Source organism: Sciurus vulgaris (assembly GCF_902686455.1).
Source record: "Sciurus vulgaris genome assembly, chromosome: 10".
NCBI classification, from domain to species: domain Eukaryota; kingdom Metazoa; phylum Chordata; class Mammalia; order Rodentia; family Sciuridae; genus Sciurus; species Sciurus vulgaris.
Genome location: NC_136470.1, coordinates 1,499,662 through 1,524,917, shown reverse-complemented (window position 1 = coordinate 1,524,917; position 25,256 = coordinate 1,499,662). Strand labels below are relative to the sequence as shown.

Below are 25,256 nucleotides of genomic sequence, written 5' to 3'. Positions count from 1 at the left end.
CACCTGCGTCTTCCACTCAGGAAGTGGAAGAGCAGCGACCGGCTTCCAGGGGAGCCAGGGCCTGAAGACATGGGCAGACCTCGTAAGATCTCGGTGACACCACGGGAGTCAGGGGACCGTGCGTTCACGTCACAGGACAGAGTCGAGCCACTGTGACAAAGAAACAGAACCAATTTCTGAAAATGAAAAAGTTGCAAATATATGTCAACTGAAGAGCCGACCTCAGCAACGCGAGGCACCAGCAACTCGACGAGACCCGGTCTCAATAAAGCACAGAACAGGGCTGGGGTGCGGCTCCGTGGGCGAGCGCCCCGAGTTCAACGTCTCGTACCCAAAAATTTAAAAATGAGGAGATGATCTTTAAAATAGTGCAAAACTGATTCCTGAGACGAGTGGACGTGTTGACAGGTTCAGTGAGTTCCACCCTCAGAAAGTAAAAGCAAACGAGCCTGGAGACCAACACCCGACGCTCCAGAAGATCGAGGAAAATCAAGCACTCCCGAGAAGCTGAGAAGCCACCCACAAGGAAGTGACAAGCCAGCGGCCCCCGGCCGTCCTCAGCAACGCTGGACACCACGGGCAGCGGTGCGCCTTCGTGTCTGAGGAGACGCTCTTCAGAAGCAGAGTTCTGTACCCAGCCAGACTGTCACGCAGCGCGTGCTAGGCTGGGACGTTGGCACACGCACCTGTAACGTGAGACCCGCCACCACACGGGAAGCCCACTGGCTGCACGGGGCACAGGCAACGGGAAGAAATCCAGAGCAGAGCTTGAATCCCACAGAGGCCCTGAGCGCGTCAGGGGAAGGAAAGGCCGAGCGCGGGAGCGGGACCGAGCGCACCAGGGCGAGTGGACAGAGCCCGACCGGGCACCCTGCTGCCCGGGACTCGGGCGTGGCGGGGACACAGCCTGCGGCGGAGCCCCTGTGCTGGGCTCGTTCTGTGAGACCCGCAGGCTTTCCTTCAGACGCCCGTTTTCAAATGCTCATTGTGATTTAAACGTGGGTCCGTCCGACCCAGGATGGACGGGCCCAGAGCCCCCAGACCGCTCGCCTCCAAGCCGAGCCCAGCGGCCCCAGGGCAGCTCAGGACCCGGGACCAAAACCAGGATGGCAGAGAAACAGCCCTGGGCATCAACACGCGTCAGCAGCAGCCGCACTAATGAGGGGCCTGCGCAGGCGGCCCTGCAGCTCAGCAGGAAAACAGCCGGGCCCATAAAAGCCCAGGCGCCAGGTCCTCACTCACCACTCACACTCACACTCACACACACTCACACTCACACCCTCCCGTACCTCCTCCCGCCAGCACCGCCATGGCCGCCTCCACCATGTCCGTCTGCTCCAGCTCTTGCCCTGACCCCTCCTGGCAGGTGGACGACTGCCCAGAGAGCTGCTGCGAGCCCCCCTGCTGCGCCCCCAGCTGCTGCCAGCCCAGCTGCTGTGCCCCGGCCCCCTGCCTCACCCTCGTCTGCTCCCCACTCAGCTGTGCCTCCAGCCCCTGCTGCCAGCAGTCTGGCTGCCAGCCTGACTGCTGCAGCTGCTCCCCCTGCCAGCCGTCCTGCTGCGTGCCCCTCTGCTGCAAGCCCGTGTGCTGCAAGCCCGTGTGCTGTGTGCCCGTCTGCTCTGGGCCTTCCTCCTCCTGCTGCCAGCAGTCTAGCTGTGAGCCCTCTTGCTGCTCATCCTCCCCCTGCCAGCCGTCCTGCTGCTTGTCCCTCTGCTGCAAGCCCGTGTGCTGTGTGCCCGTCTGCTCTGGAGCCTCCTCCCCCTGCTGCCAGCAGTCTAGCTGCCAGTCCGATGGCTGCAGCTGCTCCCCCTGCCAGCAGTCTAGCTGTGAGCCCTCTTGCTGCAGCTGCTCCCCCTGCCAGCCGTCCTGCTGTGTGCCCGTCTGCTGCAAGCCCGTCTGCTGCTACAGGCCCTGCCCCTGCGTGTCCCTGCTCTGCCGCCCCGTGTGCAGGCCCGCCTGCTGTGTGCCCAGCTCCTGCTCTGCCTCCTGCTGCCAGCCCAGCTGCTGCCGTGCAGCCTCCTGCGTGTCCCTGCTCTGCCGCCCCGCCTGCTCCCGCCCGGCCTGCTGCCGTGTCCTCTTGGGGCAGAAGTCCTGCTGCTGACCGGCTCAATGTCCTGCTCCTGTGCTCCCAAGCAGGGTTCTTCACTTGCAGGAACCGCTGACGGTTGCCTGCTGACCCTCAAGTCACCCCTCTCCTGCTGGTGGCCACAGAGCTGCTCCCTGCAGGAGTCTGAGCTGGATCCCCCTCCCTGTCTGAGGAGAGGACCTCAGTCCCTCACGGGTGATGCCCCTGGTTCCCTTCTCAGCATTGCTCTCTGGCGTCCACTGTGACCAAGGTCAAGCTTGAACCAATAAAGCGTCTCCAGAGGAAACGTGGCTGCTGTGGGTGTTCTGCCCCCCCAGCCTGGCGCCCATTCCACATCTGGGCAGTGGTTCCAGTGTCCCTCAGAGCCAGGCCCCGGGCGCGTTCTCAGATCAGATTCCAAGCACTTTAGACACAAGGATTTGGAGGCAGCGACTCCTTCCCACTCCCTGCTCTGCCCTGGGGCCGCTGGTGCGGTTCCCGGTGAGCTGGAGAAGCAGGAAGCCGCAGGCTGGGGACCTGAGAGTGCTCTGCAGTGCCCTGGGGCCTCCCAAGTGACCAGGACAGCAGCCAGGGAGGGAGGCACCTGCAGGCTGCCCCCACCGAAGTGTGAAGAACCCTCCTGCTCTGAAACCAGCATGTTCCCAGGGAGCCTCAGAGGGACACAGGGGTCACTTGGATGCCATTCTTCCTGCTTGAGGGTTTGGCCTGCTTCAGGAGGCGCACAGTCAACCCTGGGGACGGCAGCGGGTGGGGTGGAGGCCTGGGCAAGGCTGCGGTCTCAGTGGACCTGTAACCCTGGAGAGCCAGGTGGGCACCCTCCTTGGCCCTGCGCCATGCTGATGGGGTTCCTGGGAACCCGGGAAGAGCACAGTGGGTGATGGGGCCAGGATCAGAGGCTCCTGGGACGGGGCTCTGCCCGGCGCACCCCAGGGAGCTCAGCCCCAGGAAGAGGGCAGCACACCTCAGCGTCCTCAGCCTCCTAGGGGCAAGTCGGGGCTGCACGGCTGCCTGCCGGTCTCCTCAGTCCAGGTCCATTGCTCCTTCAGATGTCAGGAAACATGGCGGGTCCACCAGCACCCGCACGAGACCCGGGCTCTTCCGGAAGCAGCGCAGAAGAGTGGGCGAAGCAGTCACCTGACTACGGACCAAAGAAACAGGTGTCCGGGTGCCGATGCACAGGAACAGCCCTGGAGAGGAGCCAGCCAGTCAGCAGCTGACCCCTCAGTGCCCGGGAAACACTGCTGGCCAGAGGCAGGTGTGTGACCACAGCCATCGGTGGCCAGGGCAGTAGGGCCGGGCTCCAAGGGAGGCCGCCCAACTTCTCGGCACAAGGGGAGCCTCCTGGCAACTCTCAGGAGGAGCCACTCACCTGCTCTCAAGCCCCCAGCAGAGCCCTGCAGAGTGCGCATGCCCAGCGCCTGGCCACTGCACCTCCAGCAGGGGACGGTCGGCGCCCTCCTGGCCCGGCCTCGCTCAAGATTCGCAATGTGTCCCTGTCTGTGTTTTCTTGAGCTCCTGTCACCCCTCCTTGAGACCCTTGTTTTTGCTGCACCAGTCACACAGACCCCAGTACCTGCAACCTGAGGGAGGCGGGGCACCGTCCAGCTGATGGACAGATGTGCCACTCTGCCACCTCCCAGCACAGAGCCTCTGGAGTCACCCGGGGCACCTGATGGGACAGCAGTGACCGCCATGGGCAGTGAGCCTCTCACACATGGACACGTGTTCAGCAGCCCTGACCAGCAGGCCGGCCACCCCAGCAGGCCCACCTGGCAGTGGAGGCCAGGTCCTCTGAGGGCAGGCTTCCTGGAGCTCACCTGGTCAGGGCCATGTGTCTGGAGGCCACAGTCTCAGTGCCCTGACTCCTGGACCCAGCAAGGGAGGCACATGGCCCGGCCTCATCACAGCCCAGGACAGTCTCCACCTTCACAGCTCAAACAGGAGGACCTGCAGAGCCACCCTCCGCAGCTGGGGCCGGAGCCAAGGGCCCGGGCTGCCTCGTCCACCGGCACGGGCTAGGTGGTCTCCCAGCAGGGCACACCAGCAGAAGGCTCAGACGCCCCGCTGGAGGCTGTGCAGCTGTGCACAGGGGCTGGCCCGGGTGACAGGCGAGAAGCAGCCACACTGGCAAGGTCCCTGAGTCCCCTCCCGGCTCTGAGCCGACTCCCGCTGGGCCTGAACCCGTGGACCCTCTGAAGGCAGCTGAAGCTCCAGTCCTCACACGTCCCAAGCTGAGCACGGGTGACCACTGGGTCTGTGCCAAGGTGGCGGAGTTCACGTGAGGCCGTCAGGTGGGCTGCATCCACAGGACCGGTCCCCACTGGAGGGGTGCTCTGGACAGACGCACACAGGACAGCACCAGCACATGGAGGCCGAGGGAGCCAGCAGGGGCCAGCAGCACAGGCAGCTGATGAGGCTCAGACAGGTTCTCAGAGGTGAGTTCTGTTGCTGCAGGTGGCCAGGGCAAAACTCTGCCCAGAAGCCCAGGACACAGCACACCCTCGACTCACCCAGAGAGGGAGGAGGCCACAGAAGGGAGGCAGGGGTTACGTGGAGTGGGCTCTGCCATGGGCCCTCTCCTGAGGGGCAGATCAGGCCAAGGCAAGAGCAAGGAGGCCCTGGGGCAGGACACGTGCCCTGCAGGGTGACAGGTGCAGCCTCAGCCTACATGACCAGAAGGCTAAGGCCAGAGCTGGCACTGGATGCTCCTGGGGAGGACAGGCATGGCCTGAGAGTCCAGGTCCTGGGAAGGGAGCGCCAAGGTGGACCTGCCTGGCGAGAGGGGCCAGGAGGTGCACAGAAGGCAGCAGATAGAGGCTGCTGGCAGCACCTGCTGGGCGGGGCCTCCCCCGGGGCAGTTGGAGCAAGAGGCCCAGGCGCTGGCTCTGGAGAGGCCCGAGGCAGAGAGAGGCCCCCGGAGCAGGCTGGGGAACCCGCCCACCTCAGCCTGGCCCCTGTACAGCTGCTCCAGGACAGGCCAGCCGAGGTCAGAGGCCAGAGAATCCAGGTGGAGCCAGGTGCTGCAGCGTCCAGGGACAAGGATAGCAGGCTAGCTGCTTCCACTGCACACTGATGCGGGCCCAGCCGTGGTGGTCGGGAGCTGCGCCGGCTCCCCAGCCGAGAGCCCGGTGTGCGCAGGAGGGGCTCCTACAGAGGCTCCGGGGGAGCCGAGTCTCTCCAGCTCCTGCCCCACAGGGCCACGGGCAGCCCACTCCTGCTGGTCCCCTGCCTCTTCTCCAGCCAAAGCTGCTCCTGCCGTCCAGTGACCAGGACCTGGTGGTGGCACCGGGGCACCTGCAACAAGGACAGCCTCCCTCCTCATCTTCCCGTCTGCAGAGTCCCTTCTGCCACGTGAGGTGCTGGCCTCAGCTCTGGGGCTGGGGCCAGGGACACTGCACAGCAGAACCTGGCGGTCACTTGCAAAGCTCCCCACCCGCTGCAGGGCTGCAGCCTCGGCGGAGGGATGCAGTTCCCAGCTGCTGTCCAGCACTAAGGGCAGGAGACGCTCACCTAGAGGGACACACCAGAGGGCCAGTGACTGCCTGGGCCACCACAGCAGGCTGAGGACCCACCCCATATGATCAAGGGACAAAGGGGACAAGAGGAAGCTACCCGGTCACATCAGCCCAAGTGCAAAGACAAGCCGCTGGCCCAAGAGCTGCCCTGAGGAGACCATCATAGGGCTAGTGGCTACCAGAGGCCAGTGCCCTCTCTGCAGAGAAGAACCTTCCAGCATCCTCAAGGAAATTGCTCCTGAGAAGCAGTTGGGGAAATATTAAAAACAGGCACCACACAAACTCGGCACCCGCCTCCCACATTTATTTTGTCTTTGCCACTACAGGCTCCAAAACCTGGAGACTCAGGCAGTGTGGACAGTTGTGTAGACGAGCCAGGCTGGAGGACACCAGGCAGAGTCCCTGGACTCGGGGGTGAGGTGGTGGCCTTGCTGCAAAGAAGGCAGAGGTCATCAGGCCTGGGCAGTCCACAGGGGTCACGTGTGTACAGCCAGTAGGTCGGAGGGGGCACTGCCTCCCACCCTCACCCAGGGGAGGCCTCAGAGATCACAGGCTCAGCAGCAGGTGGAGCTGCTGTGGAGCAGGGCTGGCAGGAGGGCGGGCAGCTGGCAGTCATGCTGCAGGCCACCTGGCCAGAGACGGCACCCCACACACAGGGCAGCAGGCAGTCACACGGGGCCGGGCAGCAAGAGGCAGGGAGGCAGCACAGGGAGGCAGGGCGGGCTGGAGGGCAGCCTGAGGAGCAGCTGGTGCGGCACAGGCTGCGCCGAGGCTGGGTGGGGCGGAAGGAGGCAGGGCTGGAGGGCAGGAGCTGGGCAGCCTTGATACCTGGGCCTGGGCCTCCTGCCACGGGCCACCCTGTGCCTTCCTCCGGGTGGGCTGTCGGCTTCCCACTCTGCCCGCTCTGCTGACTGTCCTGCTGCTCCCTCGTCCAGGAAGCCCTTTTGCAGCACAGGGCCTGTGACGTAGCTGGCCATGTGCTTGCTGCACTCGGAGGCTGGTGAGCTGGAGGCCGACTGTGGAGGCCAGGGGAGACCACCCCACGGGTTTTCAAGGTCCCCGCTGTAGCATTCTGTCTTGCGTCCCCACCACACAGCACACTGCTCACTCCAGGCCCCGCCAGGACTAGAGGCTCCGGCGCCCGCGTGGCCCCACAGACAGAGAACAAGCCAAAGGGGCCCCCGCGCCAGGACCCACCCGCAGGGAGCAGTCACCACACAGAGCCGCTGCTGGCGGGACCCAGACGCACAGGTGAGCACGCGGGAGCGGGAGCGGGTCCCACCACAGGTGCCGCCGTGCCTCGTGAACGCCGAGTGGGACCCCACTCAGCCCAGCTCCCGCGTCCTGCGTCTCCTGTGGTACGGGAGCTGGGCTCAGAGGGACAGTCCCCAAGTCCCAGGTCAGTAGGCGCGGACAGAGCAACAGCAGACAGGAGAAAACATCAACCTGACGGGCCCGGGGACCAGTCGTGGAGTGACCACCCGGGCCTCAAGGCCACCACCAGGCCCAGGGGCTCCAGGCAGCCCGGACAGCCCCTGAGGGGAGCCCAGGAGGAGCCGTCCCGGGGGCCCGAGTCGAGGGCCAGACCCCTCTCGCCACCCACAGGTGCCGTCAGCTTGCCCCTCAGAGGAGGCCGGGCAAAGCCAGGTGCTGGCCTGGCTCTGGGCATGAGCCTCACGTCCACAGCGGCCGTGGTGAGCACACGCCCTGCCTCGCGGTGCCAGGACCCCTCCTCCACATGCGCTGGCCACACCCTGGGTCCTCAGGCAGGGCTGCCCCTCCGGGCAGTGCTGGTCTCCTGCCAGGCTGCACCAGGGCTCCTGTGTGTCCTTGTGGCAGCCAGTAGTGGACATGGAGGATGTTCCCCCAGGAGGCATGGGACCAGCCTGACCGTGCTCATCAGACCCTGCAGGGCTGAAGACCACCCTGGGCCTGGGGGGCCTCAACTGCCGCCAGGACTCAGAGCCAGTGTCCACACAGCGGGAATGACCCTGCAGGCCTGAGGAGCCAGGCAGCCACACGTGCTGCCCTTCCGCAGCTCGTCTGCTGCTGGCCATGCTGGCCAGGAGAAGCCGGTGTGACCACGTGTGACCAAGCTCTCACACGACCTCCGTGCCAAGCGTAGAAGGTCCCGTCTGGCGGTCGACTCGAGAGGACGGGACTGTCTGTTCCGCCTGCTGCTGAGCCGCCTGCCTGGCACCTGGGGGCTCCCTCGCCCACCCGCTCCCGTCAGCCCGGGGCGCGTCCCTCTGCATGTCCTGCCTGCAGTCTGCGTGGAGGCCCCAGCTTCTGCGTGGAGGCCCCGGCTTCTGCATGGAGGCCCCGGCTTCTGCGTGGAGGCCCCGGCTTCTGCTGTCCTGAGGGCGTCTTCCTTGGTCCTCGGCGTCCCCGGCTCTCGTGCCTCTGGGCGCTGAGGACGCCCATGCCTGGCCCCTCCTCTCTGCAGGGCCCTGTGCTCTTGGCCTCCTGGTCCGAAGCCTCCCGCAGCCTCCGGTCTTCTGCCTTAGGTTCGCCTCGCTTTGCTACTGCTCAGGTCTGACTTCCCTGACCTGCTGGGAGACTCTCCAGCGAGTTTACAACCTGGGGTTCTCACTGTGGGAAGCCGTCCGTTATCTTCTCACGGCTGGGCATGGCGGCCGGCCCTGGCCCCCTCAGGTGGGCTGCCCATGTGCCCACAGTGGCAGCATCTCCAAGCTCCTCGCGCCGTTCTTGCCCCTCCCTCCCTCTCCTGGAGACGGTGACCTGCTGGGGTCTTCCCATCAGTGTCTCCCAACGTGGGATCAGGGTGCCCCGTCCTTGTCTGCACGGGCCGAATCCTCCACCTGCCCACACCCCAGCACCTGGAGAGCCCCACCGCCCACCAGCAGGCCAGTTTCTGCCACATTGTCCCCACGCCCACAAGGCCACCTCCATCTGCTCTTTAGCAACAACTTCCCTGAGCCCTGGGGCTGCAGGAAGGGCGATTAGTCACGGAGCCAAACGAGCAGCAACAGCTTCAGCAGCCAGCGAGTGTGCGACAGGCCAGAGGAAGCAAGCCAGGAAGACAGCCGAGCTTCCGTGTGGCTGGGGCTCCCGGGCCGGCACATAAGGGCTGCCAGGGAGGCAGGCGCCAGACCTCGCCACCTCCTCCCCAGCACCAACCAGCCTCAGCCACCATGTGCCACACCAGCTGCTCCTCGGGCTGCCAGCCGGCCTGCTGCCTGCCCAGCCCCTGCCAGGCGTCCTGCTGCATGCCCGTGAGCTGCAGGCCCACCGTGTATGTGCCCGTGAGGTGCCAGGTGGCCTGCTGTGCACCCGTGAGCTGCAGGCCTGTCGTGTGTGTGGCACCCTCCTGCCAGTCCTCGGGGTGCCTTCCTGTGAGCTGCCTTCCTTCGCTGTGCGTGGCCCCCTCCTGCCAGCCCTCCGGCTGCTGCCAGCCCTCCTGCCCCACCCTCCTCTGCAGACCCGTGTCCTGCAGCACCCCTGCCTGCTGCTGACCACAGAACCACAGACCAGTGTGCCCGCCAGCACCTGGGGATGGTGGAGGGCGCGGCCCTGGCCCCTGCCTGGGAGTGAGAGTGCGGGAGAGTGGAGCTGACCCCTGCCCTGCCTGTCCCCCAGGGAAGGACTCCCTCCCGGGGTCCTTCTCTCAACCCGCGTGTGCCTAATAAATCCGTTCCCAAGCAGCTCTGCTGTCTTCCTGTGTCCTCAAGTCCTTTCCTCAAAGGTGCAGAACGATACCAAGGGGGCCGTCGCCCCTCAAAGAGCCTTTGTCCCATTGGCTGAAGAGGAGGGGCCCTGGGGGCCTGAAGGTGTGTCCCACCCGCCTCCCGGGGCCACTGTGGGTGGGCGATGGTAGGAGAGAACACCCTCTCCTGAGGGGCAGGCGGGAAGCCGGCCTGGGCCCAGGCCAGGCAGCCTTAGAGCTCCTCTCCTCCAGAGGGCAAGCCACTGCCTCTGCTCCTGCCCACCACAAGCAAAAGCAGAGTCGGCCTCCCCCAGAGGAGGAGCAGGAGTCTGAGAAGGCCTCGTGGTCCAAGCCCCAGGCAGAGCAGATGCTGGACCTGCTCAGCCCCACCGAGCAGGGCAGCTCGGTCAGCAAGCCCGTCTCCAGGGGAAGCGTGAAGTTCATAGACTCCGCGTCTCTACACAGGAGCACCCAAACATGAGGGTGGGGCGGAACCACTGAGCTCCCCAGCCCTCGCCCTAAGGGCACCACCCGCAGCCCGCTGCAGAGGAACTGAGTCTCTGCAGTGAAGGCAGCACAGGAAGAGCAAACCCACAGCCAGGTCAGCTCCATCCAGGTTGTCCCAACCCCCCCCCACGAAGGAGCCGCGAGGAGACGCTCAACAGGGGAGACGGAGCGCCGTCAGTGTCGCGTGGCGCTGGACAGGAGGGTGCGCCAGGTTCATGGGGAGGGGCAACGTCGTGGGCGGGCTTCCGTGCTGACCCCACCTGTGCCCTGTGCAGTCGCCCAGGCGAAGCCGCCCTGAGCCAGCTCTGGCTCGAGGCAATGGCCGTCCAGCCACCCAGACGCTGGGCGAGGGGCCCGCTCCTCAGACACAGACTCCGGGCTGCGGCCTGCAGTGCCCAACGGCACCACATCTGCAAACAAGCCCCAGACAAACTGCCAGCCCCAGCCAGGGTGACCGGAGCAGCCCGGGGCCCTCCTGGGCGCCTGCCGCGACACAGGTCTCCACCCAGCTCCCCAACTCTAGAGCCTGACAGCGGCTCTTCCAGCCAGGGCAGCGCGACCATCCATCAGCACTGCGAGGGGGTGCGCGCGATTCCAGGGAAGGCTGCGCACAGGGCGGTCGCTGCCTCCCTCCTCTGACAACCCGCCCTTCCTCGCCCACGCTTCACCTCGCGCCTAGAATCTGGGGTGTGAACAGGAGAGCCAAGAGGCAACGCGCCGGACACAAGGCTGATACCTGACAGAAGCCACGGGACGCGTGGGACGCGTGGGCCGGCGGGGAGGACACAGTGGCCAGGCGCTGGAGCCACGCCACAGAAACAGAGGAGGTTTCGGCCAGGAGGGGAGCCGAGCAGACGCGTGGGGGCGGACACAGGGTCAAAGGCGGTGCCTGGGGCGGGCTCCTCGGCGCTCAGATCAGCCACGTGTGGCGTCGCCGGATCTGAAGGCTGGTGAACAAGAACCAAAATTAAAACAGAGAGAAAGATGTGCTGGGGAGAAACAGGAACAAAACATGGAGGAGCTCTGGGACGATATGGAGTCACTGTGGCCGTGCGAGATTGCGGCCCAGGAAGAGGAGCGCGCCGGGCAGAAGGCACGCCGAAGAGCCGCCAGGGAAACACTGAAAGCACGCGACGCGCAAAACCACGTGTCCTGCCAGAGGAGGAGGAGACCCCAGCGGCCGACTGAAGGCGCAGCGGAGGTGGCCGGGTGCAGCTTGAAGAACAGGCCGCAGAGAACCAAGACCGGATTCCGTCGGCTCCAGAGGCATCTTTAAAGTCCTCAGCGGAAAACGTGCCGACCCCATTAAACTGGAAGCGAGGGAGACGCAGAGGGCCTGGGCGGCCAGGCAGGAGGGCCAGTGAGGGCCGGGCAGGGCAGGCACAGGGGATGGGAGGGGGAGGGCCTTCTTGCTGAGGTCACCTTCCTGCCTGACCAAGTGCTGGTGGACACAGGGGGGACCCAGTCTGACAGACACTTCGAACTCGCTCCTAAGTGGGGACCCAACAGAAAAACTGAACAGACACATGGACAGAGGGGCCACTGGTCAATAAGGTGAGGAGTGTGAGGACAGGGGAGGGGAGAAGGAGAGGAGGGAACTCCAGGGAACCTGAGAAGCTCAGGCTGAAACCCCGCCAGACTCCCGGCTCCCGGGCCCTTCTCTTTGGAGAAGTCTGCTGTTGCTCTTGCAATGCACCCGCTGCCTGCTCTCTCTGCGTCCTGTTCTTCATTCCTTGCTGAGTGGAGAGGGACCAGCACCCTAGACAGTAACAAAACCATCTTTCAGAGAAAGACCCTCACAGCAGACACGTCCTGGATCACACAAGGAAAAGAAGGCTCAGAGACGCTGTCCAGAGCAGGTGGATGATCAGCCACCCAGGGCAGAGACCCTGACCGGGCATGGCGGAATCTTAACTCAAGTGAACCGCCTCGGTGACACTCTGAGAGGAAGAGGAAGGGGCCCCGTGTCGTCCCAGTGCCCCAGATGGAGTGGCCCGACACAACAGGAGGAGCACATGGCGCGTAAACGGGGTCAACCAGCCCGACAGAGACGAACGTGCGGCCGGAGAAGCCTAGACCACAGAGAGGAGTAGGGGGAGAGAAAGGCACACGTGGAGCGCGTCCCAAACAAGCAAGACAAAATTCCACGTTTAAACACACCAACAATCACATCCAAAGCAAAATACCTGAACACCAAGATCAAGAGACAGATTCTCAAGTGGGATAAAAAAAATCAAAGTCCAACTATGTGCTGTCTATGAGAAACCCCTTCACAGTGAAAACTCAGATGGAACGTACACAGGCGGGAAAACGCCAGCGCGTGCTGACCGACGTCACAGGGCTAGAGAGGGACAGAGCGGACGACAAAGGGGTCAATTCAAGAGAACACATGTCCAACACTGAAGCACCTCACAGCCATTTCCAGACCCTCATGGTTCTGCTGGTGGACAGAGAGCAGAAACAACGGCTTTCATCCCAACGGAGCAAATGGAAGACCAGCGCCGGCCGGGAAGACCGGAGCCCTGCCCTCCACGAGCAGACCCTTGCAGCCCAGGCCCGACAGCAGCAGACTGCACGCATCGTTCCCAGGAAGACCGTGACCGCTCCTCGGGGAAACCAGCCCTGCTTGAGAGTCCTGTGCTCCCGGCGAGGCCGGCAGCAGGAGGGTCCCTGCCCACCGGGACAGGCCACGCGCTCCTCCATAACGCGCTGCTTCAGCCGGGTTTCTCCTGCTGCCACTGAAGATCTGGGCAGAACAATGAGAGGAGGAAAGGCTTATGTGGAGGCTCACGGCCTCCAAGGTCCCAGTCCACAGAAGGCCAGGTCCACCTGGGGCTGCAGGCGAGGCTGAGCATCATGGTGGAAGAGTGGGCAGAGGGAAGCGGCTCCGGTGTGCTCAGACTCCACCTTCGACTCCACACAAGGCACACACACAGCACGCCCCACCTGCTCCCGGCACCCCTCGCGCATCCCTCCCAGGATTGACTCGCGGGTCAGTTCAAGGCGCTCCGACCTGTCAGTAACCCTCTGAAGCCTCTCCCTTGTCCACGTGAGCTTTCGGGGGACCCCTCATCTACACCTCAACTACACTCCGTGGTTCACAGAAGAAATCATGGCGGAAACTGTAAAACATTTTGAGTTCATTCGAATGGAAAGATGACATGTCAAACACAGTGGCAGGGCTGTCCAGAGGGACGACGACATCATCAAGTGCTCACGCCTGCTAAGAAGAGTCCCAAAGTCAATCATCTAGGCTTGCACCCTAAACTAGAAAAGCAAATCAAACCCAAAATAAGAAGAAAAAAAAATGGAAAAGACTGAAATACCAGCAAAACCCCCAACAAAGTAGAAAACAGAAGAATCAAGCCATTTCTGGGTCGCCCCGACCCCGGGCCTCTCTGGCCACGGCCTGGCTGGTGGACCTCTGCTCCCGGGCTCAGTGGCAGCTCCAGGGTTCCAGCTGTTCCTGACCTTCCTCAGCTCTCGGCTGGATGTGGGGGCTCCTTGGGCTGGGGTTCCTTATTTCCCCGTTAGTCAGCTTTCTTGCTCCCGTGACTAAAAGACTGTAGAGGGAAAAAATTTGTCTGGGGCTCACAATGTTGGGGGTCTCAGTCCGCAGACGGCAGGCTCCATTCCTTGGGGCTGAGGTGGGGCTCAGCATCGTGGCCGCAGAGTGTGGTGGAGGCAAGCAGCTCCCGGATGGTCAGGAGCAGAGACTCCGCTGGCCAGATCCAAACGCCCCGCAGCCAGGCCCCCTGCCACCTGCTCCAGCCACACCTGCCGCCTCAGCTACCCTCCCTCCACCCCTGTCCAGGGTTGACCGCTGCCTGGGTGGAGGCTCTCCTGACCCAGTCGCATCTGCTCGGAACCTTCCTGCATCATCTCACTCGTGACTCGTGGGGACCCCTCACAGCCACGCCACAACGTTCCCCGAGTCACTGTCACCTGCGTCTTCTGTGAGGCTGCCAGCCGCACCGCGGTGCCAGCACAGGCCAGCAGTCCACGCCAGAGACACCCCGTGTCTGGGGTTCCCCTAAACCCTGCATGCAGAGGGGAAGCCGCGAACCCGGCCTGCGGAGGAGCCGCAGCGCAGTCGCACGGTCCCCCGCAGAGCCCCAGCAGCTCCATGGCGCCCACTGACTGCACTGTGCCCACCATGCCCACGTGGCCTGCAGGGACGCGGGGAGGCCAGCAGGTCCCCAGGCGCTGTGCGGGGCGTGCGGGCGTGGCCGGGGAGAGAGCGGCCCTCGGCCCCTCAGCCCCTCGTGGGGTTTCCAGTCCTCCTCACACTCCGCCTGTGTGCCTGCACGTGTGCCAAGCACACGCAGGTACCTGAAGTGCCCGGGCGAGTGTGGAGAACAGGACAGCAAGACCCCAAGCCCTGAAGCGCCCCTGGGCGTCCCCTAGAGCCTGGCTAGGGCCCAGGAGAACGTCCAGGCAGGTACCGTCTAGGGCCCTCTGCAGGCAGCTGCTCTCTGCAGCACCCACGGGCCTCATGGTGGACAAAGCAAGGCTGGCCACGTGGGCTCTGCAGCCCGACCTGCAGGACCCCGCCTGCGGAGCGCGGTGTGAAGAGAGCACCGTCAGGCTCGTCCCCATCCACCCCCCACCCCCCCTCCCCGGACCCAGCGCGCGAGGACAGCGGCACCGTGAGAGGTAGAAGAGCTGCTGGTGCAGTCCCACGGGAGGGGCAGGGAGCGCCGCAGGCACGGCACCCTGGGCTGGGACGGTGCAGCGGTGGACAGTGTGCACGCGGGGGCGTGCCGCTGTGTCGCCTGAATGCGTGTGTGCGTGTATCAGGCATGCACGGGCTTCGGAGGGCGTGGCGTGCAAGGCAGGAGTGTGTGTGCTCACACTGCCGTCCGTTCTGACTCGGGGTCACCCCCGGCCCCACTCAGGCAACACGGTAGGACCCAGCCCACCTCGGCACTAACGCAGCCAGCGCTCCAGCCCGCAGGGGTAAATGGAAAGGCGGGCCCAGGGCGGCGGGCCCTGAGACGCCCCGAAGGACGGGTCCCAGGCTGAGCCCTCCGCAGCCGTCGCCCACGAGGCTCCCTGGAAACGTGACCTCCACGGTCACAACAGACCCGCAGGCGGCAAGAGGAGGACGCTCACCAGGGAGCAGAGGACGCTCACCAACACTGCAGAGGAAACGTTCTCAGAGGGTCCCACGTCCTCAAAGGCCACTAAATGCACACGTCTCAGGCAGACCGGAGTCAACGCTAGGTCTTGAGGACAGAAAGCACGATCAGGACTGACCGCAGCCACCAGGGCTGCCGGCCAGCGTCCCATGGTTCTTTTTCTGTGCTGGGAAGTGAGTGCACGTGGACCATCGGTCCCCAGTCCACCAGAAATGGACGTCTGTGGACGAGCAATGGGAGGAATGCAGAGCTAACCCAGTTCTGAGCACCGAAGCGTGGACAGACCAGAGGTGCCCACAGGAACAAGTCTCAGCCCCAGGAACCAGGACCTCGCAGAGAAGGAAGAGCCAGGCCTCCGGGCTCCGAGACCCGCCCGGGCAGCGCCTGGGGCGGGGGAAACGAACCCCACTACCCGAGGGCTGCCAGGTGGGCGGCCAGCCCACGGCCTCCAGGGACCCAAGGACGTGGCATCTAAGGCTGTTCCCGTCAGGACCCCACTTCCCAGAGCCACGGTGAGGAGAGAGCACCAGGCTACAGCCAGGCCAGTTCCAGAGTCAGGACAGCAGTGCAGCCGTGCAGGGGAACGGATTTATTAGGCACACACGGGTTGAGAGAAGGACCCCGGGAGGGAGTCCTTCCCTGGGGGACAGGCAGGGCAGGGGTCAGCTCCACTCTCCCGCACTCTCACTCCCAGGCAGGGGCCAGGGCCGCGCCCTCCACCATCCCCAGGTGCTGGCGGGCACACTGGTCTGTGGTTCTGTGGTCAGCAGCAGGCAGGGGTGCTGCAGGACACGGGTCTGCAGAGGAGGGTGGGGCAGGAGGGCTGGCAGCAGCCGGAGGGCTGGCAGGAGGGGGCCACGCACAGCGAAGGAAGGCAGCTCACAGGAAGGCACCCCGAGGACTGGCAGGAGGGTGCCACACACACGACAGGCCTGCAGCTCACGGGTGCACAGCAGGCCACCTGGCACCTCACGGGCACATACACGGTGGGCCTGCAGCTCACGGGCATGCAGCAGGACGCCTGGCAGGGGCTGGGCAGGCAGCAGGCCGGCTGGCAGCCCGAGGAGCAGCTGGTGTGGCACATGGTGGCTGAGGCTGGTTGGTGCTGGGGAGGAGGTGGCGAGGTCTGGCGCCTGCCTCCCTGGCAGCCCTTATGTGCCGGCCCGGGAGCCCCAGCCACACGGAAGCTCGGCTGTCTTCCTGGCTTGCTTCCTCTGGCCTGTCGCACACTCGCTGGCTGCTGAAGCTGTTGCTGCTCGTTTGGCTCCGTGACTAATCGCCCTTCCTGCAGCTCCTGCACCCTGGGACTGGGTGGACTTGGCCCTGCTCCACCAGTTTCCTGAGTTACTTCTGTGAGACTCCAGGGACCCAGGGCCTGTGTTTCCCTCCCTCTGAGAACACAGCCCCCAAATGCCCAGGAGCCATTGCGGCTCCCACCGATGAAGGGGGCTGGGAGACGGGAGGCTGGGCAAGTGAGTCCCCCTGTGGTGAGTGTCCTGAGCTCAGAGAGGGTGTCAGAGAGCAGGGATCGGAGCGCGGCACAGAGACCCTGGCCTGGTCAGGAGGGAGGGGGTGACTGTGGAGGGCTTCCAGCTGCGACCATGGTCCTGTCTCCCTAAAGCCTCTGGTTGGGACCCGGGGGAGACACACCGCACCCCCTAAGAGGCAGCTCGGGAAAGCTGGTGGCCCGCTGCGTGGACGAGGCCGTGGCCAGCATGGTCCCAACTGCCTGCGAAGGGTCTGAGCCTCGAGCTCCCAGAGGGCCAGGACCATGCCAGAGCCCTGGGTGTCCACTCCAGGTGGACTTGGTGGTGGGTCGCCTGAGTGGGGCAGCACAGGGGACACGGCCTCTCATGGGGGCTGCTCTCCCTCTCATCCCACAGCCCGAATCAAGGGAAGGAGGCCACAGCCCTGCCCCAGGCGCCCCTGGGCCAGGCGCCCCTCCCCTCCCCTCCACTCCCCCTCCCTCCCCGTCCCCTTCCCCCTCCCTCCCCACGGGAGGCTCTGGGAACCCGGTGCAGCTGCCACACGGACAGACGCAGAAAGAGGCGCGGGCACCAGGCAGCGCGTGAGCCGGCCTCGCTGCAGCCGGGAGGTCCTCCTGGGCTGCCCTGCAGGTGCCCCTGCCCCGCTCTCACCGTCCTCCCGGCTGCCCAGCAGGGACACCCCAGCACACAGCCCCCGCCCCAGGGCTGGACGGCTGTGGCTTTCCAGGACAGTCTGGCATGGACAGGCCGCCTCACTGGGCTCTGAAGCCACAGCCCTGGCCAACCCCAGCCCAGTCGGTCGCAACAGGTGGCTTCCGCTGCCAGGCCTGTGTTAGCCCCGTCCGCTGGCTCCACACCAGCGCGGAATGCGGGTCCCAAAGACCTCCTGGGCACTTGCTGCGGGACCAGGAACCCGGCCAGGTGGCTGAGTCTGGACGGCACAGAGACCCTGGAGACCTGGCTGGCTGGGGGCTTGAAGAGACTCCTCTCACTGCCCCCCGAGCACAGGCAGGAGAGCAGCCGGGAGGTGGCCGGAGCAGCGCGGGCTACGGCTCCCGGGGCTGGGGCCACATGTCCAGCGCCAGCAGCAGCACACAGAACACGAGAGCCTGGTCCTCTGCACAGGGACAGCAGCAGGTGAGCCACGACGGCCGGGCGTGACCCCAGAGCAACACGGAGTTCGCAGAACCAGGCGCCCGACGGAAACGGGCCAGAGACGGCCCACAGGCAGGTCCTCAGCAGGCTGGGGTGTGGAGGCTCGGGCCCTGTGGGGCTGCCCGGGGTCCGGCCGTCTACTGATCTCACACAGAAACACGAGGGCCGGGCTCTGGCCCTGCCCTGGCCGATGGCCCAGGGAAGCCGCCTGTTTGCAGCTGACCTGGAAATGCACCTCGGAGCACTGCAGCGCTGGTGCACCTGGGAGGAGAGCGAGCCAGCGAGCCGCCTCCCGGGGGGCTCGCTGTTCACTTTCGTCCCAACCTTTCCGCATTCAACTTTTTTTTATGATGAAATGAAAACAAAAAACAGGAAAATAATAGAGTTAACTAGAAAGACAATAAAGTATTTGATTAAAAACCAGAAGCCACAGATGGAAAGCCTGCCCGGCGGAGGTTAGAACGACCGTCTGGCTGCGGCGGGGAACTGGGCGGCAGGCAAAGGGGCCGGGCCTCAGAGAACCAGGTGGCCAGGCGGCAGACGGAGCAGGGCGAGCCCCCAGCTCCCCAGGGAGTAGCCGCGCTGAAGACAGGCCGACTTCCCGCCCAGCCTGGGGCAAGTCCCGCTCCCGAGGGGCAGTGCCGGGAGAGGACGGAAGGGCAGAGGTGAGCCTGGAGGCCGGAGCCGAAGAACTGGGTGCTGCCCTGCCCAGTGCTCCAGCAGCGGGAGCAGGTGGCCACGTGGGAGGGGCCCCGGGCAAGCAGGCTCTCACCTGGCAGCCCACGTCCACCCACGTAGACAGCTAGACCTCACCTGGGGCCACAGGCATCCTGGACACAGTCCCCCATTCTGGTGTCCACCTCCTCTCCGCTCGTTCCACAGGAAGCCCAACAGTGGACAGAGCCACAACACCAGAGGGCTCACGTCGCCCTCCCCACCTGCCAGAGAGTCTGTCAGAAGACTGGCCAGCACACCCAGGAGACCAGAGCGCCCAGGACCCGCAGCTCGCCCCACACGAGAAGGTGGGCAGCGTGAAAGGGCAGGAGCAAGGCAGGCGACCCGAAGCCCTGCGCAGACGGTTCAGGGAGCTGAGGAAGCCCAGAGGAAGCCCGCGTGCCCTCAAAACTCAGGAGAGGCCACGTCCACTTAGAGAAGGAAGAGAAAGATGCTCTGCACATGGTGGCTAGAGAGCGCCCTGCAGGGCCGCGGCTGCTCACTGCTTGGCGAGGGGGCGTGGGGCGGGCCCGCGAGTGCTCTGAGCCTCCTCCCGGCCTTTTCTTCATTGTTAATTTTAGATGGGGTCCCACGAAATCTCTGGGGGTCTTGCTAGGTCCTCCTGCCTCAGCCTCCCGAGGCACCAGCACGCTGGAGAGGTCTGAGGATTCTCCCACTGGCGTGTCGCGATCACACACAGGGTGGGTCACGGTTCCTTCCCTCTCCCTCCCGGGCCTCGCCTTCCCTCCCAGATCCTCCTGCTCTGTCCTCCTGGTCTCCCTTCTCTCCTTTAAATGAGCACATTTTACGTATATGAAAGTGGGTTTGCTGTGGTCTAGTCTTACGTGGGCTTTTAAAATAGAGAGCCTAAGATGAGGTTGAGAAATCCTTCCAAGGCAGAACAAAGCATCAGAAAGACAGCACAGCTGGGCGGGTGGCGCACACTTGCAATCCCACCAGCTAGGGAGGCCGAGGCAGGAGGATCTTCAGGCCCTAAGCAACTCGGCAAGACCCTGTCTCAAAATAAAATATAAAAAGGCTGGGACTGTGGCTCAGTGGTTAAAGATCCCCTGGTCTCAATACCCAGCACCAAAAAACAACACAGAAACACATTCTGAGAGAAAGATAAATGATCAGTCCAAAGGCCGTACCCCAAATCATGGGGTCCCTGGAGCAGGCGGGCAGCAGATGGAGGGCGGCACAGGAGCGTGGTCCGAAGGTGAGGCACCCCAGACAGGAAGGGCTGGGAGAGCCGGGAGAGCCCGTGGAAAGACCCGGACAGGCCTCGCAGAGATGGCAGGCGCCCAGGCAGCCAGGGCTCAGACGGCACGGCAAGAAGCGCCGGCACAGCACAGCAGAGAAAGAGCACAGGCCGCCCAGGCCTGCAGGCAGCACGCTGGAGGCCCCCAAGCCAGCAGGACACGCAGAGGCAGCCCTGAAGGAGCAGCAGACCCAGGGGCTCGACTGCTCTCCTTCCAGCAGGACCTCCACCTCGACCTCAGCCTCAACCTTGACCTCAACCTCAGCCTTGACCTCCACCTCAACCTCGGCCTCGATCTCCACCTTGACCTCCACCTGGACCTCGGCCTGGTGCCGGGTAGAAAGCACAGGCAGGCGCTCCCAGTCCACCCCCTACCTGCAGGCCCAGGAGTGTCCAGCCGGTCTTCTCAGAGGCAGCTCTAAACCCTGTCTCTCTCTATGCCTCAGCAGATGGTGGATGCAGCTTGGATGCCCCTGGCCCAGGACGGGGATCACCCTGGCTCTGACGAGGGCCAGCCGCGACTCACAGCTGACGCGCCCTGTGACAAATGTTCTTTTCAGAAAGTAAGAACTGAAGGTCACACAGAGGACGTGCTGGCCCATGCTGCTGGACTCCACTCGCACTGTGGTCATTGTGCGTCAGCAGGGGACTCGATCAGCAGGTGGGAGAGTCCTGAGCACCGGAGCTCCGTACAGCGAGCACCCAGCCCAGAACGGACGCTTCCACAAGAGCTCCACTTTCAGTAACGGTCAGAACCTCAGGACAGAAGGTCAAGAAGGAAACTGTCAGCCAAGGGGTCAGAACAGGTTCCTGTTGGCCGCTCCGCCCGCCAGCGCAGAGCAAGCGCCGGCTCAGTGCAGGGGACACAGGACAGACACGCAGGGAACAGAACAAGCCTCCGTGGATCTCCAAGAGATAAAACCAGGCACAGGACCTTTTTCCACTGTGGTGGGATGAAGCCAGGCACCGATCCCAGCAGAGAACTGGAAAATTCCTGAGAGTGTGGACATTCAGCCGCACGTTAGGACGACGAGATCAAAGAAGAAATCCCGAGAGAAACCAGGAAATCCTCAGAGGTCGATTTGGTGTTAGCCTGCCAGACCTGAGAGGCAGGACGGTGAGCGCTCAGGGGAAACTAGGGTTGGAAACACCACGTCGGAAAAGGGGGATCTCGGCCAGGCACAGTGGCCACGCCTGTCCTCCCAGCGGCCAGGGAGGCGGAGGCAGGAGGATCACGAGTTCAAGGCCAGCCTCAGCAGCAGCGAGGTGCTAAGCCACTCAGTGAGACCCCGTCTCTAAATAAATTACAAAATAGGGCTGGGGGTGTGGCTCAGTGGTCAAGTGCCCTGAGTTCAATCCCTGGAACCTGCCCCGCCAACCAAAGAAAAAAGGAAATCTCAGATCTGTACCCCACTTCACCTCCAGGAAGTAGAAAAAGAACAGAAGCTGAACCAAATCTAGATAAAGGAAGGACCTGCTAGAAAGTATCATGGAGATAAACAAATAGAAAGCAGGATCAACAGAGGGTTCATGAAGCCAAAGGCTGGTTCTCTGAGAAGATCAACAAAATTGACAAACCGCTGGCCAGAGAGAGCAAATAACTAAATCAGAACTGAAAGTGGAGACATTACTTAGAGAGATAAACAGGATTATAAAAGAATGCTGTGAACAATTTACACCAACAAAAAAGATGACCTTGATGAAACGAAAAAAATCCCATAAACACACAAATTGCCTAACTAACTAGAAAAGAAACAAAAATCTCAGCAAAACTGTAGGTTAGGAGATGGAAATATCAATAAAAACCCAGATGTATTACTTGTGAATTCAACCAAACGTTTAAAGAACTACCAGGAAACTTGTCAGACTCTCCCAAACAGAAGGAACACCTCCTAACTCAGTCCTCCAGGGCAGCACTCTCCTGGTGCCAAAGCCACACAGGACACAGAAAGAAAAGAAAATCACAGCCAACATACCTTATGAACATAGATCCCCAACAAAATGTCAGCAACCTGAAGCCAACAACATGGTTAAAAGATGCACACGCTGACTAAGGAGGATCGATCCCAGGGATGCAGATAGTTCAACACGGAAAAGACCAACCCACGTGAGATACCAAATTGCCAAAATGAGGGGAAAACAGCAGACGGCCTCCTCAGTCCAAGAAGAAAGCTTTGATGAAATCTAACACGTGACTGGGAAGCAAGAAAGAGAACCCTGAGAAGGCCAGGAAGGCAGAGGAGCTTCCCAGACGTGAGGAAGCGCACTCAGGAAAACCCCCGCCGGCATGGCACCGACGGAGGAGACCGAATGCTCCGGGACCAGGAGCCAGAGGCTGCGTCCTCGCTGCCACCCTGTGTGGCACTGGGAGCCAGCCAGAGCCACCACACCCAAAACGGAAAACCAGGCACAGAAATAGAGAGGAAGCAGGGAGATCACCTCTATTCGCAGGTGACATGACCCAACATGGAGAAAATCCTCAAGGAGCCCCATAAAGTTACGAGGTCCCTTATTAAAGAATTCAGCAATGTTTTAGGATATCAACTTTCAAAAATCAGATATTTCTATAACTAGCATAGAACGATCCAAAAAGGAAGTCAAGCAAGAGAGTTCCATTCGGATGGCACTGAAAGGACAGAAGACCTGGGAACAAGCCACAGAGGAGGTAAAGGCTCTGTGCGTCCACAGCTGTAAAACGCCGCTGAGGGAACTGACCGGGAGTCCGTGTGGCTCGGGGGTAGAGCGCGGGCCTAACGCACGTGGGCACGGGGCTCGATCCTCAGCGCCACATTGAATAAGTGAATAGATGAGTTAAATAGAGGCACTGTGTCCGTCTACGAGTAAAACGAATATCCAAAAAAACTTCAAGGAATGAAAGAAGACCCAACGCATGGAGAGGCAGCCCACGTTCACGGACGAAAGGCAACACTGTGAAGGTGATGCCGGCACCCAGAACAATCCGCAGTCAATGGATCTTCATCAGAATTTCAACGACCTTTGGTTTTTCAGAAATGAAAGAGCTGATCATCCTGGAATTCCCATGGACTAATGGGGGCGCAACAACAAAGCAGTCTTGAGAGATAAACCCAGAGCGAAGGACTCAGGGTCACGCTCAAGCCAAAGCACAGTGTCAAACACTGGCCTGGCTTGAGAGTAGGCATGTGGAACCAGGGTCAGACCAGGAGTCAGCCACAGGCCGCGCGTCTGCATCGGTCACTATCCATCGAGGGCACCAGGACCATTCGGCAGGAAAAGAATGGTGTCCCACAGCTGGAACTGGAAAAAAGGATTCCCAGCAAAGAAAAGAAGCTCACCCTCCCCGTGGGCAGAAACTAGCACGAAGTGAGTCAATGCCCTAGATGAAACAGCTGGACACGCTGAGACCTTAGACAAGGGAGGGGAAAGGCCTCACGATCTTAGATCTGACGGTGACTCTGAGACAAGAAGCACAAGTAGCAAAATAAATCAGCTGGATGCATCAGAACTAAAATATTTTGCAGCCCAAGGACACTCTCCAGAGAGCGAGAATCACACATCCAATAAACGCTGACTGTCCAGAACACGGAAGGAGCTCCTGCAGCTCAGGGAGAGAGGGCAGCCACGGGTCAGAAACAGGCAGAGGGTGAGCAGGCAGTTGCCCACAAAGACCCAGGGGCCAGGAGCATACAGGACATGCTCCTCATCGGGAACGCAGACCAAAACCACAGTGAGATGCCACAGCACACCCACTGGGACAACAGCCTCCTTTTTAAGAAAGAAGACAGGCCAGGCACAGTAGGTGCACACCTGCAATTCCAGCAGCTAAGGAGGCTGAGGCTGGAGGATGGAAAGTTCAAGGCCAGCAATGCATTGAGGCCTTAAGTAACTTAGTGAGACCCTGTGTCAAAATAAAAAATAAAAAGGGCTGGGGATGCAGCTCAGAGGGTAAGAACCCCCGGTTCATCCCCAGTACCAGAAAAAATAAAAAAGAAAGAAAGCGCCAGGTGGCATTGCCAAACAAACCAGCAATTCTATCCCCAGGAAGTGAAGGGTACCTTAAAGAAACTTTCTAAAGGGCCCCAAACAGATATTTGGATGCCAGTGTCCTTTGCAGCACCATTCACAATTGCCACAAGGTAGAAATGACCGTGTCCATCAGCAGATGAGTGGATCAACACAGTGAGGTACAGCCATAGGGTGGAACATTATTCAGCCATAAACCTGGAAGGAAGCCAGTCACCAAAGGACAAAGGTGTTGTGATTCCACTGCACAAAAGAGCTAGCACAGCAACTTCAGAGGAACAGGGTGCGGACTGGAGGCCCCAGGTGCGGGGTGAGGGCAGCGAGGAGTTAGCGTCGCACTGATGTGGACACACGTGGTGTCCCTGGACCACACCTGGACCGCTGCCAGGTGCCCCTCCCGTTGACACTGTTGCACCGTGTTCTGTGGGTGCCCGGTGGCCCCGCGGCCCGTGCTGCGCTCCACAGCTGAGTGGCTGCGCCTGCCCGCACCCCGCTCTCTTTGAGTTGCTGCGTCATGCACATTTACTACAGGGGAACCATCTGCAGCTGGCGGAGTGGGGTGTCCTTCTGGCACTGTGAGCGTGAAACAGTCACGGTGCCATCCCGGCAGCGGCTCTGCCTGTGGGGGAGGAGGGGACCTCACTGGCCTGGAGCCTGCTGGGACGCTGTGGGGGTGCCCGGGGATGAAGTGGCCTGGAGCCCCCGGAGGTGGCTGGGACCTCGCAGCCTGGACCTGCGGCTCCACCGTGGAAGACCACCCCACGCACGCCCTCCCCACAGGGACGCCTGGGCACCCAGTGTGTCCCTGCTCCAGGCACGAGGAGGCCAGAGCAGGGCCCCACGGCCCTGTCCCCGGAACTGGCCGCCTAGAGGGCGTCCTGCCTGCAAGGCTGGCAGCTGCCTCCGCGATCACCGCCTGGCCCGAGCCCCGTGCAGCGACCAGCCTCCCTGTCTCCCCCCACGTCTCCCCCTAGGAGCATCTTCCTCCGGGACCTGGGCCTGCTGGGGCGCCACAGTCAGGAGAGCGGGGCCCCTGGCGCGGTCTCTGTGGGAGGCCAGGGGCCTCGCCTCCATAAGCGCAGGCTGGCAACCCCATGGCTCCTCACACTGACCAGCACTCCTCTGACTGGCACTTCCCTGACCCCCTGGGCCCAGGCCCGCCCTCCTCCAGGTGGGAGACCACCAAGTCCTGCCAGGCCAACCTGCTGCGGCCTGAGGACCGCTCCGCGCCCTGTCCAGCTGTGTCCTCTGCTGATGGCCTGCATGGTGCCTCTGACCCTGAGGGTGTGGGCCCATTGGAAAGGCTGCCTCTGTCCTCTCAACGCAGGGCAGTAGCCCCACGGGGACCAGCAGGGCCCTCACCCTCGGGGCTGGAATTGGCCAGGAGTCGGTTTGAACGTGTCCCCTCCAAATGCACGTGGAGACCTCCTTCCCCCGGGAGCATCCGGAAGGTGCTCCCAACTCCTCTGCCTTCTGGACTCACTATCACCCCATAAAAGGGCACAGGCCCCTCTGGGCTGTGGGAAGTCCACCGCCCCCCAAGTCCCAGGCATTCACCGGACTGGACAGTGTCTGCCTCCCGGGTCTACAAGTGACTCGGCAGCCTCCCCTGTGGCACCGAGCAGGCGCCCAGGATCAGCCCCCAAAGCGGCTCTACGCTGGCTTTCCCTGAAGGGCGGGGAGGGCGGCACTGCGGCAGACAGGAGAGAGGACAGCAGGAT

The 25,256-nt window shown here is 62.7% G+C and overlaps 4 protein-coding genes across 5 annotated transcripts in view; 2 read left to right on the top strand and 2 right to left on the bottom strand.

The window, feature by feature from the left end:
- TSPEAR (thrombospondin type laminin G domain and EAR repeats) overlaps positions 1-25,256 on the bottom strand; it is a 162,246-nt gene that overhangs the window by 125,859 nt on the left and 11,131 nt on the right. The window lies entirely within an intron of this gene.
- LOC306637897 (uncharacterized protein) lies at positions 1,310-2,101 on the top strand (the record flags this gene model as incomplete). Its single annotated transcript, XM_079100785.1, has 1 exon — positions 1,310-2,101. One exon carries the CDS (start codon positions 1,310-1,312, stop codon positions 2,099-2,101), a length of 792 nt encoding a protein of 263 aa, XP_078956911.1.
- On the top strand, positions 8,514-9,077 carry LOC306637902 (uncharacterized protein; the record flags this gene model as incomplete). Its single annotated transcript, XM_079100790.1, has 1 exon — positions 8,514-9,077. The coding sequence occupies exon 1, from the start codon at positions 8,757-8,759 to the stop codon at positions 9,075-9,077; it is 321 nt and encodes a 106-aa protein (XP_078956916.1). The 5' UTR covers positions 8,514-8,756.
- LOC306637903 (uncharacterized protein) lies at positions 15,636-16,205 on the bottom strand. Its single transcript, XM_079100791.1, has one exon. It carries the CDS (start codon positions 15,998-16,000, stop codon positions 15,680-15,682), a length of 321 nt encoding a protein of 106 aa, XP_078956917.1. The 5' UTR covers positions 16,001-16,205; the 3' UTR covers positions 15,636-15,679.

Bases quoted from the DNA above. Each gene is read 5' to 3' on its own strand.
- LOC306637903 (XM_079100791.1), bottom strand. From the start codon at position 16,000: ATGTGCCACACCAGCTGCTCCTCGGGCTGCCAGCCGGCCTGCTGCCTG.